We start from the raw sequence: 15,679 nt of genomic DNA on the forward strand, positions 1-15,679 counted from the left end.
TTGATCAGCCTTGCTCCTTGGGGAAAGTAACTGCTTGAGTTCTGATGAAGGGTCTCGGCCCGAAATGTGGACTGTTTACTCATTTTCATAGATACAGCCTGGCCTGCTGAGTTCCTCCAGCACTTTGTGTGTGTTACTTTGATTTCCAGCATCTGCTGAGTTTGTCTTTTTCTTGTTTGTTTGTGTGTGTGTGTTTGTAACAATAGAACGTAGAATTGGAATTGGTTTATTATTGTCACACATACCGAGATACAGTGAGATGTTTGTCTTGCCTACTGTTGATACAGATCAGATCATTACATAGTGCATTGAGAGAACAAGACAGTGACAATACAGAATAAAGTGTAATAGCATCGGAGAAACTGCAGTGCGGGTAAACAATAAGGTGCATCATCATAATGAGGTAGATTGTGAGGTTAAATGTCCTCCTTACTGTGCCATGGAGCCATTACACTCTTGGAACAGTACATACCATCTTCCTATAATGTTGAATTAGATTCACGGGTCTAGCAAGTGAGACAGCAAGCACGATCTTCGATTGAGTATATTAACTATTTACTTACAAACAGTAAAAATTCTACCAAGCATTCTTTTTCCTCGAGTTAGACACTACAAAATTGAATGTTCAACAAACAAAGATACTTAGTTAAAAATGCAGGCAGAGCGTGCGTTCCCAATGGCCTTATGCTCCGCTTGCCTGAAACAAAGGAGGAGAGAGAGAACCTCCCACACAGACTCTCTATATAGCCAGGATATTTGAAATTGGACACCAGGCAGCTATCCAACTGGAAAAGCAGCTGCTGTTTCTAAACTAGCCAATCACGATGGAAGTGACTTTCGACAATCAGAACAGGCCATGCCCCCCGCAGGACACTACGCCATTCTAGTCGTGAATGTGGTGATCCAACCCTCAAGTATGACTCCTGCGAGTTCTACAGATAAAACACTGTAGTAAAATAGCCAGTACTGTACACCCTGCCAGTATATTACAGTAGTCCACTAGCCTCTCCATGCCCCAAAAAGCCATCAGCCCCACCTTGGAGTGTAATATCCAATTAGCTGGTCCCCCACTTAATTTTATACACTGACTCTCAGGTGTGATCAACCAGATGAGTGATGTTACCTGACCTATTAGGGATGTAGGTGCAGCATTCTTGACCAATAACAGTACAACTGCCACCTTACTACATGAGCAGGTAATCTAAAGTCACTGAAATCAGTTCCTGGGACAGTCTGGCCACACCGTGCGGAGAAAGGCTATCACTCAGAACCTTCCTTCCTTTGTAATAGCTCTCAAACTGAGCTGCGTGGGCAAGGTGCTCCTCCAGGGCACTGGAATGGTATACGTATGGCACCACATATCGACCACACCACCCCGTTGAAACCAGGGTAGGCCTGGGAACTGCATATCCAGTAAGTGCCACTCAGCATCCAACAAGTGCTCAGCTTCACAACACCAGCTGGCACAGACACAGCGGTCCCAGGATATTGTTCCTGCTCTCACTTGCCATTTACCTTCCACATTGTCTCTTGAACCTGTACTCAACGTACCACCTACACCAACACTGTGTTAGGTGGGGAAATCACTTTAAGAATCAGAACCTTCCAATTCAAAAAAAATGTTATGGAGGGAAATAAGGGAGCTTGCAGCACTTACTCCACCAGGGCTATTAAGGCTGTTACCATACTCTGGCTGGAATAGACTACTCCTAGAAACCATAGAAAGGGTGTAGAGGAGATTTACAAGGATGTTGCCTGGATTGGGCCGCATGCCTTATGAGAATAGGTTGAGTGGACTCGGCCTTTTTTTCTGGGACCGATGGAGGATGAGAGGTGACCTGATTAAGATGATGAGAGGCATTGATCGTGTGGATAGTCAGAGGCTTTTTCCCAGGGCCAAAATGGCTAACACAAGAGGGCACAGTTTTAAGGTGCTTGGAAGTAGATACAGAGGAGATGTCGGGGTAAGTTTTTTTTTACACAGAATGGGCTGCCGGCAACGGTGGTGGAGGCGGCTACGATAGGGTTTTTTAAGAGACTCCTGAACTGGTACATGGAGGGCTGTGAGTAACGCTAGGTAATTTCTAAGGTAAGGACATGTTTAGCACAGCTTTGTGGGCCAAAGGGCCTGTATTGTGCCATAGGTTTTCTATGTTTCCTCCCCAGCTCCCCTAAAACTGAATGCCAAAACCAAGAAGCCAAATAATTTCCCCCAACAGTCTTTTCTTTAGCAAAGGGATCAATATCAGTGGTCTACCTTCCACGATGTAGTAAGGAATCCTCAGGAATGTATCACAGAAACTCTCAGCACAAGTCAGCATCCACCACTTAGCCATTCTTTAATGCAGGAAGATACAATTGCACTCACTCCTGATTAGTCACTGGGTATGCCGAAAACACAAAAATAATAGAACTCCTAGAATTGGTCCACAAATGAATACTCGATTCCCTCCGAAATGTGGACATCTCATTCTGAAATAAGGTTGCCCAAAGTTCTACCAAATTTCAGCTCAATTTTCACACGGCCAGTATGAAAAGTTAGTCATCCCTAAAACCAATTACATGGCGGGGAATAGGTAACAAAGTAACAGATTAAGACAATAAATGTGGAACAGATTAAGAAAATAAGAAATAAAGTAACTGATTAAACAAACACAAGGAACAAAGTAACAGATTAGAACACAAAACACAAAGCCCTTGGTGTATTCCTCTTTTTAAAACCTTGTATGGAACTGCAGCAACTTAAAACAGACAGTTAATTTCTCACAGTGAACACTTATCAGAGACCAACTGAGAAGGAAAAAGCAACTTGGTAGAGACCAATTCATCACAGAGTCTCTTAAAGGCAGCATTCACACTGCATTTCTAAACTCGCCAATCATGAAGGAAGTGACTTCTTACAATCAGAATAAGCCACAACCCCACAGGACACTTAAGAGTTTTAAAAAATAATGAAATTGCTTTTCAAGTTCTTTCAAATCTCTCCCCTGTCCAGGAGACTGGTGGAGTGGGGGGGGGGGGGGGGAGAGAGAGCTGTTACCATCCACATCACCTTTCATAATTTTAAACACTACCATAAGGTTATTATTCTACTTTCCCAGCTAGGCCAGCTCCACCCTCCCCTTCAAGAGGTCATGCCTACAGAAGGCACATCCATCACTAAGGACTCCCACTATCTGGGACATGCCTTCTCAAAGTACAGGATCCTGAAGACCCACTAGCAATGATTTAAGAACATCTTTTATCCCTCTGCCATCAGATATCTGCATTTGTGAACACTACCTGGTTATTTGTTGTTTGCACTACCTGTTTATTTATTGCAGTAATTTTAATATCTTATCCTGTTGCAAAACAACACATTTTACAACATAAGACCAAAAGACATAGGAGTAGTATGAGACCATTCAGCCCATTGAGTCTGCTCTGCCATTCCAGCATGGCTGATTTATTATCCCTCTCAATCATCCCTCTTAATCTCATTCTCCTGCCTTCTCCCCGTGACCTTTGACACCCTGAGTAATCAACCTCCACTTTAAATTTACCCAATGATTCGTTCTCCAGGATGAATTCCACAACTTTGCCACTCTCTGGCTAAAGCAGCTCCTCTTCATCCCTGTTCTAAATGGACCTCTCTCTATACTGAGGCTCTGCTCTTGGGGCCTAGTCTTCCCCACAATAGGAAACATCCTGCCCACTCTATCCAAGCCTTTCAACATTCATAGAAACATACAGCACAATACAGGCCCTTCGGCCCACACTGCTGTGCCAAACACGTCCTTACCTTAGAACAACCTAGCCCTTTATATTTCTAAGCTTCATGCATCCATCCAGGAGTCTCTTAAAATACCCTATCATTTTTGCCTCCACCAGCAACACCTGCAGCCCAATCCACGCACTCACCACTCTCTGTGTAAAAAAAAAACAAACAAACAAACATCTAGGAATAACAGTGCATAGTTCCCTGAAGGTGGAGTCTCATGTAGATAGGGTGGTGAAGAATGCTTTCGGAACGCTGGCCTTTATAAATCAAAGCATTGAGTACAGAAGTTGGGATGTAATGTTAAAATTGTACAAGGCATTGGTAAGGCCAAATTTGGAATATTGTGTGCAGTTCTGGTCACCGAATTATAGGAAAGATATCAATAAATTAGAGAGAGTGCAGAGACGATTTACTAGGATGTTACCTGGGTTTCAGTACTTAAATTACAGAGAAAGGTTGAACAAGTTAGGTCTCTATTCATTGGAGCATAGAAGGTTGAGGGGGGATTTGATCGAGGTATTTAAAATTTTGAGAGGGATAGATAGAGTTGACGTGAATAGGCTGTTTCCATTGAGAGTAGGGGAGATTCAAACTAGAGGACATGATTTGAGAGTTAGGGGGCAGAAGTTTAAGGGAAACACGAGGGGGTATTTCTTTACTCAGAGAGTGATAGCTGTGTGGAATGAGCTTCCTGTAGAAGTAGTAGAGGCCAGTTCAGTTGTGTCATTTAAGGTAAAATTGGATAGGTATATGGACAGGAAAGGAGTGGAGGGTTATGGGCTGAGTGCCGGTAGGTGGGACTAGCTGAGATTAAGAGTTTGGCATGGACTAGGAGGGCCGAGATGGCCTGTTTCCATGCTGTGATTGTTATATGGTTATATAAACAAACAACAACTTACCCTGACATCTCCTCTGTACCTAAGGTGCCCCCCTCATTCCTCTAAACAGTACAGGCTCTCAGGCCCAAGGCCATCAAGCATTCATCATATGTTAACCTTTACTTTCCTGGAATCATTTGCATGACCCTCCTTCGGACCCTCTCCAAACTAGCAGCACATATTTTCTTAGGTAATGGGCCCAAACATGCTCACAATAATCCAGTGCCTTATAAAGACTCGGCATTAGATCCTTGCTCTTATATTCTAGTTCTTTTGAAATCAATACTTTTTGCTTTCCTTACCATTGTCTCAACCTGCACATTAATTTTTAGGGAATCTTGCATGAGGATTCCCAAGTGCATTTGCACCTCTGATTTGTGAATTTTCTCACCATTTAGAAAATAGTCTACGCCTTTACTTCTACCAAAATGGTTGACCATACACATCCCTGCACTATATTCCATGTTGTAACCACTGTAGTGATTTGAAATACTGTCACCTTCCTGTCAGCTTGAACCATTTTGGCCATTCCCTTCTGATCTCTCTCATTAACAAGGCATTTCACCCACAGAACTACCACTCACCTGTTTTTTTTTGTTTCTCACACCATTCTTTGTAAACTTTAGAGACTGGTGTGTGTGAAAATAGGGAGATCAGCAGTTTCTAAGATATTCAAACCACCGACAGTCATTCCACAGTCAAAGTAACTTAGGTCACATTTCTTCCCCATTCTGATGTTTGGTCTGAATAACAACTGAACCTCTTGACCATGTCTGCATGCTTTTATGCATCAAGTTGCTGCCACATGTTCGGCTGACTAGATATTTGCATTAATGAGCAGGTGTGCCAGTATACCTAATAAAGTGGCCAGTGAGTGTACATGCTCCATTTTCAGACTGTCCTGGGGGGATATTTCACCTGACTTTGTCCCTTTAGAGTGGAACTGGATAAACTCCCAGATGCTTACACGTGTGATGTTATTGGAGTCGTGACCTTTGTGGGAAGGTGTCAAAGAAGAAGAAAGGAAGGTAATCTTCCCAGGCGTGGCTACCGGGAGAAGTTTCCAGTCGCACTTTGGCTGGTGTTTTCTGGCAATCAAAAGGCGTGTCTAACCCTGTTGCGTGTTTGTCCCAATGCAGAGGGCAGCGAAGATTTCTACCTGTACCGCTGGGTACACGCTGTAGATGGCAGCACCCAGCAACCTTTCATCCTTGAAATATTTGCAACTTCACAGCCTGAAACTTTTCAACAAATTCACCCAAGTAAGTAACATTTCAGTAATTAAACACTTAGTGAGTCCGGAGTACCAGGGCAAATTTCTGTGATGTTCTACTTAATTACCTGTTTTACTTTTAACACTAGGTAGTATCTAAATATTCCTCCAGCTTCTTTTTCTGGTTTCTTCCCCCCTTCCTTTCCAGTCCTGATAAAGGGTCTCAGAAATGTTAACTGCTTACTCCTTTCCATAGATGCTGCCTAACCTGCTGAATTCCTCCTGTATTTTGTGCCTGTTTCTCTGCATTTTCCTCATCTGCAGAATCTCTTGAGTTTATGATTTGCTGCTCCATTGATTGCAAAGTCTATTCAAGAGGAACCTACCCTGAAGAAGTTTAAAACTTCTTCAGGGAAGACCCTCTTCCACTGCTCCCCTTCAACTCTTCAACCGTGTGCTCACCCAGATCTGCTACCACAGGCACGTACCTTTCCTGGGAACTTGTCATCACCTGTTGCCTGCCAGCTTGTACTCTTTTCCCCTCCCTCCCACCTGCTCTGGCTTCTTCTCCCTTTTTTTCCCAGTCCTGATGAAAGGTCTCAGCCTGAAACGCTGACTCTTTGTTCTTTTCCATAGATGCTGTATGAGCTGCTGAGTTCCAACGTTTTGTGTGCATTATTCTGTATCTAAATATCTCAGTTAACAGCCACTTGCTTTATGAGGTACTTATGCACACACATGAATGCACTCGCGTTTATGGATCTCATTATTGCACAGGGGAGAGCTAGACTAAAATGTTCATCCAACTATCCAGAGAACAGAGAACTCCACACCCTGTTGTGCTCAAAAAGCACTGCTAGCTTTAAAAATTAACAAGATGGAATGAAAATGGTCTGTTTTGTTTTAACCAGTGCAGCATCAGTAGGAAGGTTAAAGGCCTGCAAACCAATTTGCCCAGTCAGACATAAAAACAGTGCCCAGATGTGTAACAACACACACAAAATGCTGGTGGAACATAGCAGGCCAGGCAGCATCTGTAGGGAGAAGTGCTATTCAACAATCTCTCAAACTTGAGGGTAACTTACTCCTGCCTCAAAGACTCAATGTGTATTTATTATCAAAGTATGTATGCAGTATAGTCGGCCCTCCGTAACCGTGGATTCAACCAAACGTGGATCAGGAATACTCAATTCAAAAAAAATTCCAGGAAGTTCTGTCTCCAGCACTCATTGTTTCAGCATTGTTCGCCTTGCGTCTCGTTCGGTCGCTACTTGTGTTGTGTGCACCCTTTGTTTCTGTGAAAAAAATGGCTCCTAAAAAGCAATTAAGTGGTCAAAGCAATTCCTCAAAAGCTAAGAGGGAGCGTAAAGTGCTATTTCTCGCCGAGAAAATAAAAATCTCAGATCTTCGGCAATGGTATGCCGCTTGCCGAAGTGGTCCATAAGGTTGGTAAGAATGAATCGAGTATTTGCACAATAAAGCAGAAAGAAGCTGAAATTCATTCGCTACTTGTGTTATGAGTGAGAGGAAGGAGTTTAAAATTAGTAAGGGATGGCCGGCTAGCTATGTAAAGCGCTACAGCCTCACGAACTTAAAGACCATGGGAGAATCGACATCAGTGTTCCCAGAAGAGCTACAGTGGTTGCATCTCTACTGAATATGTACAGGCTATTTTTTTCTTGTCATTATTCCCTAAACACCTGAGCATCCGCGGATTTTGGTATCCGCGGGGGGTCCTGGGAACAATCCCCCGCAGATACGGAGGGCGGACTGCATACAACTTTGAGATTCGTCTTCCTGCAGACACCGTGAAACAAAGCAGCACCTTGGAACCAGCTCAGAGAAGACATTAAATACCCAGTGTGCAAAATAAAGAACAAATCAAGCAAGCGGCAAAGAAAAGAACGAGCGAAAATCACTGAATATTAAACATCAAAATGCAGAGTCCCTGAAACAATCTAGGAATGTTCAGTTTTATAGGTTTTCAAATGGCTTTTGATTTAAGTACAGAAAGCACAGACTCTTCCACACTTGGGACAGGAGGTGGCCAGCAGAATGGACAAATGGGAGTCAAAGGGATCATTATAGTTCTTCAAGACAGCTTTGTGTACATTATTTGAAAATTTTCTTTAAACACCAAAGATTTGCTTTACATATTTGACACATGCACATTGAAACATACAGAGAAATGCATCATTTGCATCAATGACCAACGCAGTGCAAATATGTACCGCGGACAGCCTGCGAATGTCGCCATGTTTCCAGCATTGATGTAGTATGCCCACGATGTGCTGACCCTAACCCATTCATCTGTGGAATGTGGGAGGAAGCCTGTTTGATCAAGGCGAGGATGTACAAACTCCTTACAGACTGCAGCAGGAATCGAACCCCAATCTTACAAATAGCACTATGAAGTATTACACTAACGACTATGCCACCATGCTATCCCCATACCGTTTCTCCATCCACGTGGTAATGTCATCCTGTCAGAGAGCTTGAAATAAAGCTTTTGTTTTGGGGTCTGGTGTTGGGCAAGTGAATGATGTGGCATGGTATGGTCCACTGCATGAGGCTGAGACACCAACTCATTTCTGCCTTCACAGATGCTGTCCGGCTTACTGAGTACTTCCAGCATCTTATGCTTTTGATCTTAGAATTCCAAAATCCGCAATTATTTTTGATTTTTGACTTAAAGCATCCACTCGACTGAAATACAGGGAAGTAGTTGCTATGCTCCACGTGACTCGGAAACCCTGTTATAGGATATCTAACAGTAATGGATTTTAAAATGTGACGTTAGCTTGCGTTTCTCTGCCTAGTCTTTCATTCTGAATTTGTAATTGTCACTGGGAGAATTCAACAAGAAGTGGGTGAATCTGGGGAATTCATTGCTACAGAGTGAGGTGGAGGCCAAGTTGTTTGGTGTATGTAAGGCAGAGATTAATCAGTTCTTGTCTGGTATGAGGCTAAGTGTTACCGTGAGAAGGTGGGAGAATGGGTTTAAGAGAAAGTAAAATAAGAGAAATGTTTAGAGTGATGCTATTACTGGAGTTCAATGCCAATGTCATCTGTAAGGGAGTTTGTACTATTCCTCCCCATGGGTTTCCTCCCACTGTCCAAAGGCATGTAGGTTAGTAGGTTAATTAGTCACTGTAAATTGCCCTTTAATTAGGCTAGGGTTAAATAGGTGATTTGTTGGGCTGGAAGGGCCTGTTCTGCACTGTGTCTTTAAATGGATAAATAATAATCAGTGATGATTGAATGGCAGAGCCGACTCAATGGGCAGAATAATCTAATTCTTCTATAGGATGGCAATATCTGCTGTAGAAAGACAAGCAAGCTGATGATTGAATTCTTTTCTTCCCTCAGTGACGTACCTGGTGTGCACCCAGATGAGAGTGGTTCGAGATTTCACAGTTCCCTACCTCACAACTTCCAACGAAAGCCAGATATCCATCACAGGTAGGTTCAGGATTGCAGAGTCAAACAGCACATAGTAGGCTCCTGGGCCCAACTCGTTCATGCTGTCTTGAGCTAAGCTCATTTACCTGCTTTTGGCCCAGATGCCCCCAGTGCAAGGCCTCCCAATCGTTCTTATGCCATGGACCAATACCATTAAGCAAAGCGTCTGTGGCCCCCAGATTGGGAACCCCTACCCTAAACCTTTTCTGTCCATGTACTCGTCCAAATGTCTTTTGAATATTTTATATAATTCTTTATATAATTTAATTGTTGAATTTGCTGTGTTTTGTTGCATGTCACGCCAAAACACCACAGCAGATTTCTAATACATCTGTGTACATTGCAATGTCTTTGTGGAAAAACTTTTCCTAGCGTTCCCTTTAAATTTTCCCTCTCCCCTCAAACCTGTGTCTCCTTGTGTTAGAGTCGCTGATGCTGGGATAAAGATTGTCAACGTTCACGTTATCTTTGCCCCTTATGATTTTATAAAACTTTGTAGCGTCATCCTTCAGCCTTCTACGACCCCGGGAAAACAGCCTCACTGCATCCAGGCTACTAGAATAACAAATTCCCAAGATGTCCGACTTCAGACTTTGCTCTTCTTTCCTCTCTGGGTGGCAGGATGGAGATACGTGTCTACCAAAGAAGGTGTAAGGTGCTAATTCTCTGTGTGTTTGCAGGTCACCCTTGGGTAAGGTGTAGCATCTGCATAGCACCTAAGCACCTACTCCACCCCCCCCCCCTCCAATCAGGGTCACGTGAAGCCATGAGAGTAGGTGGTGGATGGTTGTTTGAGCAGCTGGTGCAAATTAGAAGTCCTGGTTATGCGACCACAGACACCAGGCAGACAATCTCGGAAGAAAAATAAACACAAAGTACACTGCAGATGCTGTGGTCAAATCAAGACATACAAACAAGCCGGATGAACTTAGCAGGTCGGGCGGCATCCATTGAAAGGAGAGGTCAACGTTTCGGGTCGAGACCCTTCGTCAAAAAAAAGTCACAAGTCTGTTTTCAAACCTGTCGATAATAACATTCAAAAAGCTGAAGGAACTCAGAGAGCCTGGTGGAATTGAAAATGGATGGAAACCCTTCATCTGGCTGAAGATGTCCACGTGCCCACTCGAGATGAAGGGTCTCAGCTGAATTTTCCATTGCTCATTTCCCTCCATAGATGCTGCTGGACTCACTGATTCCTCCAGCAATTTGTGTGTTCCTGCAGATTTCACTATCTGCAGTCTCTTGTGGATCCACCAATAACAGTACTGGGTTTTAACAGCCAACTATATGATTCTGCACAGTTCACTGCATTTTAACAGTGTTTTGTGCTTCCCTTCGCATCGCATTCTTATTTGTCACAGATAGGGGATAGATAAATGGACAAAAGGCTGTAATTCAATCTGCGGATTCAAATATCAAACGGTTCATTTTAACTTTCCTTCTGTAGGTCTGAGTTGTCATCTGAAACCTATTGATCTAAATTGCAGTCTAATTTCTCCCTGACAGTGCCCTTTGTATTTCTGTTTTCTAACTTCACAGCTTGCAGGTCTAAACCACAAAGCGATTACCTGTATAAAGGAATAGTCTTTCCTTGCTCAGATGTCTTTTTGTGTGTATATAGAAGAGCTTGAACTTTTGCATACAGAACAAATGACTGGAGGGACACAATGTGATAAGCAATGTCTGTGAAAGAAAAGGGATGGTTAACATTTTGGGCCAAAACCCTGCATTAGTACTCTAGTGAAATAAAAGCAAACTCCCTCTTCAGGAAAGCCTTTGAGGGATGCTTCCTAGTTATTCATCCAAGAGAACCCCAGCTTTGTCATCGTTTGGAAGCTTATCTGCCTCGATAACCCAGAGAACTATGTTAGCTGAAGTCAAGGCTTTATGCTTTAGCTCTTGGTAGGGTCACCAAACAGGTCAAAGGGTAGAGACCAGACTAAAAGTGGTCCATTGGTCCTCCGGATACAAGGGTTCAGCTCAGGGCTAACAACCCTGTCTGGTAAAACAAAATTGTTACAGAAACAAGAATGAAGAATCCTTCTACACCTGAGTGTTCCTGAGTCTCCACCAGGAACTTGCATGACTGACAATAGTGAAAACTGAGCTACTAACATGGGCTTGTATGCTCTGGCAAAAGCATCCATAATGCACTGTAGATCCTCCTCAGAGCAAGCTACGATGGCGTTGTCGTCTGCATATTGGAGATCCATGATTGAAGTAGTTGATGCCTTGCTCTTTGCCTTGAACCTGTTGAGGTTAAAGAGCCCCCAATCTCTCCTATAGAGAATCTGGACTCCTTATGTATAAGGTGCTAGCACCTTATGGTGGAGAGGCTTGTGTAATCCTGAAAACCTGAGAACGATGTTGTCTGGAGCTTAGCTCCTGGCAAGATCAAGGATCCAGATGAAGCATTGTCCAACTAGGACCTCAGTGGCGGAGCAGGCAGAAGATGGTGGTAGATTAGAGTCTCCAGAATCTCAGAACTATGAAGATCACCACTAGGGCTCTGAAGATGGAGGGAGGCTTCAGCAGAAGAGGCCCCCCCATCATCTTGTTCTCCATGCCATGGGATTTTGGCCCTTTTTCTGTCAAGGGCCGTGTGGTGGCTGCTTGTGCATCAGTCTCCCCACATGAAAAGACCTGACGTACAGGCATTTCTCCTGGTTTGGTAATCTGATCGACCAACTTGGGGAAAGCCCTGTGGCGACTAGGAAGTGGTGACAGGAGCAGGACAGCGAAGTCTGGGAGCTCCCAGCCGCAACCTAGCATACAGGTGGTGTGTGTTAGATACAGTGTTTTGTTCTTCAACTGAGGCAGATAGAGCTTTTTGGCATCTGCACCCATGACTGAGCAGCCCTATTCAGAACATGTTCTGCTCACCCCACATGGGGAAGGGGCTAGAAAATAGCCTGCTGCCACACTCCTGACTGGATTACCATGTGCAGTGGGATCACTGAACTGTGGTCTGAAACAAAAGTGTATGAATTTTGGAGCCTAGAATGGGCAGGCACTTGTGGAGAACGAAACCAGATCCTGCTGAAAGACATACTGCCATCATCTCAAGAGAGCTGAGAAGTTTCCAAATTGACCCTGCTGCCCTCTCTGAAATGCGATTGACCAAGGAAGGACAATTGAAGGAGGAGAAGGGTGGATACACCTTTTTCTGGAAGGGGAAATCAGCTGATAGAGCTGGATTCACTATAAAGAAAAGCATCATCAGTCACCTCTCCTGATTGCCAGTTGACATTGATGAACACCTCATGACAATGTGCCTTCAGCTCGCTAACAACTAAATAGCTACAGCTGTGACTGCCTGCGTTCCAACCCTAGACTTACCAGACAATGTTAAGGAGACCTTTTACGCCGACCTAGACTGCTTTCTATCAGATATTCCCAAGGACGAGTAAGGTCACGATGACACTAGATACCACCATCCTTGATACTTGTAAAACCATCATTGGATACAAGACCAGGAAAAACAAAGATTAGTTTGATAAAAATTACAATGAAATATAAGAGCTGATGAACAACAAAAGGAAAGCTTTATGTGCCTTGCAGAAACACCATCAACTGCAAGACAAAAAGAAAAGCCCGCTCCAAAGCTAAGGCCTTAGTCCAGCAGACAGTAAGGAAAATAAAGAATTAGTGGTGGACTGAGAGAGCCTAGAAATACAGCAGCTTGCTGACTCTGGTGATATCTGGGGTTTCTTTATTGCCACCAAGGCAGTGTACGGCCCAAACCATCATGACCTAAACCCCCTTCACTCCAAAGATGGACAACGGCTGCTAAAGGACAATGATGCCATCAGTTCTCACTAGGAGCATCACTTTCAGGAGCTACTTAATTGTAGCATCACTGTTGACATTGAAGTCATCGACCAGCTCCCAGAATGATCCATCAAAGGAGGATATGAATAAGCCTCCTAACGTCAAAGAGTTGGAGATGGCTTGCAAGAAATTAAGGAACAACAAGGCCACTGCGCCTGATGGAATCCAAGCAGAAATCCTCAAGGAAGGTGAGACAGAACTTTTAGATCATATTTATGACCTGTCTGTTAAGATCTGGGACCAGGAGAAGATTCCAGCCGAACTCGGGGGCACCTTGATTGTCACACTCTTCAAAAGGGGTGACAAAGCTGACTGCGGAAACTATAGAGGCATCTCCCTCCTCTCTGCAACAGGAAAGGTACTCGCCCAAATTTTACGTGACCAGCTTTCACTTCTGGCAGGAGATCTCCTGCCTGAGTCTAATTGTGGCTTTCATCCAGCCAAAGGAGCATCTGACATGATTTTTACAGCACATCAATTGTAGGAGAAAGCCCGGGAACAAAATCTCCCACTTTATTAGGCCTTCATAGACCTTATGAAAGCATTTGACTCTGTAAATCCTGCTGCCCTTTGTCAGGTACTGTTCAAAATCGGGTGCCTGGAGAAATTCCTCAAGATCCTGCGGCTCTTACACAACGATATGAGTGCAACAGTCATCAGCAACAGCGGCTCTGAAACAGCACGTCATAAGGTTGAGACCAGGGTCAAATGGGTGCATCATTGCCCCAAATCTGTTTGCCATTTTCATTGCAACCATTCTTCACCTCACAGGCCAAGACCTGACATGAGAACCTTCAATTCTGACCTAAATGCTAGTGACGTAACAGACAGTAAGTAAGTAATCTCGTGGTTGTTGTTGGATGGACCTACCTATGACAATTTATCAGCAGCTCTGAAACCTAGAAATTCAAAAAAGATTCCTCCATGGCAGTTCAAACATGGAACCTTACTACACAAGTGTTGATTTGACCCACTGTGACCATTCTGGTGCTCTGACAAAGGTTGTCCTCCCTCTGCTCTTCCCCACAGTCTTACTAAAGTCCTTTCAACTCTACATACAATCCACTTTAATTCCGTCTTTCCCCGAATTTCATTCAGTTCATGCTGGTTCACAATAACTCCCTGCTTTTAGACAGAGGATGAGTTCTCATCTCCATATCTCAGTCATGTGAAATCTGTGCTGCCCTATTACTAACCCTCTAGCATTCAATAGGATTAAGCGACTTTGGCCTCAGTTCTACCTTCCTGTCTGTCCCCTGTAACTCATGACTTTCATCATTGTATTTATCACATTCAGACATACATTAACACCCTAAGGATGTGATGAGGGCAGCCAGCAAGTGTTGCCCCACAATCTGGTGCCAACCTAGCATGCCCAAAATGCTCAGCAGAATTACACAGGGCACAACAAGCAACAAAACAAGAATAGCAAAAACAAATCCTGTTCCTCCCTCTCTCCCAGCCACCTACACTAATGCTCAGTCCTCCGAACCCAAAGCAGGCCGTCCACAGCCATCAAACTCCAGCGGCCAGAGGATTCACAGGTTCATAGACAATGGGCTTCTTCTATCCCAGTGGACTCAGGGCTTTGGCCATTGGGCCTCTGTTTCTGGACTTCTGATTGATCTTTGGGCATTGATAGTCATGGAGTCAACGAAATCTACAGCACAGAAACAGGCCCTTCTCATCTGTGCCAAACTGCCTAGTCCCATCAACCTGCACCCAAACCAGAGCCCTCCGTACCCCTACCATCAATATACATATCCAAACTTCTCCTAAATGTTGACATCAAAATTGCATCCACTGCAATTGATTGGTTGGCACAATTGGTCCATCCCACTGATTGTTGGATAAATCACAGATAGTGATGAATCTGTATACAGGAGTGAGATAGGCCAGCTGGTTGAGTGGTGCCAACATAGCATGCTGGTACTGACTGTTGACTTCTGGAGGTGGATGGAGGTTGGTACATTAAGGATTGGCGGTAAAAATGCAGCTTTAAAATTCCTATGTGTTAACTTATCTGATTACCTGTCTTGGGCCCACACTCACAGGTAAGGTGCATCAGCTTCTGTACTTGGAAGTTTACGGAGGTTTGGTACGTCACCAAACACACTGACAAACTTCTTCAGGTGTATTGTTGAAAGTATCCTGACTGGTTGCATCAGGATCTGGTAGAGCCATTCAAACACGCAGGAACGTGAGAAGCTGTAGAGTAGTAAGCTCGAGTTGTGGTGGGCACTACAGTAGTGTAGCAGTTAGCGCAACGCTATTACAGCTCGGGGTGTTCTGGAGTTTGGAGTTCAATTCCAACGCCGCTCTGTAAGGAGTCTCTGTACATCCTCCCTGTGGGACGCGTGAGTTTTGCTCCAGTTCCTCTCACAGTCCAAAGACGTACTGGATAGGTTAATTGGTCATTGTAAATTGTCACACAATTAGGTTAGGGTTAATCAGGGTTGTGGGATTATCATCTGGAAGGGCTTACTCCATGTTGGATCACTAAATAAATAGATAAACTCTAGCTAATACATAAAG

General features: G+C 43.9%; 1 protein-coding gene across 1 annotated transcript in view; it reads left to right on the top strand.

Moving 5' to 3' along the window:
- radx (RPA1 related single stranded DNA binding protein) overlaps positions 1–15,679 on the top strand; it is an 80,915-nt gene that overhangs the window by 28,822 nt on the left and 36,414 nt on the right. Inside the window, exons 7-9 of the mRNA XM_059976725.1 lie at positions 5,575–5,666; positions 5,778–5,900; positions 9,221–9,313. Of these exons, the coding sequence (XP_059832708.1) occupies positions 5,575–5,666; positions 5,778–5,900; positions 9,221–9,313 (308 nt within the window). The remainder of the gene's footprint in view (positions 1–5,574; positions 5,667–5,777; positions 5,901–9,220; positions 9,314–15,679) is intronic.

Source organism: Hypanus sabinus, chromosome 8 (assembly GCF_030144855.1).
Source record: "Hypanus sabinus isolate sHypSab1 chromosome 8, sHypSab1.hap1, whole genome shotgun sequence".
Classification (NCBI taxonomy): Eukaryota; Metazoa; Chordata; class Chondrichthyes; order Myliobatiformes; family Dasyatidae; genus Hypanus; species Hypanus sabinus.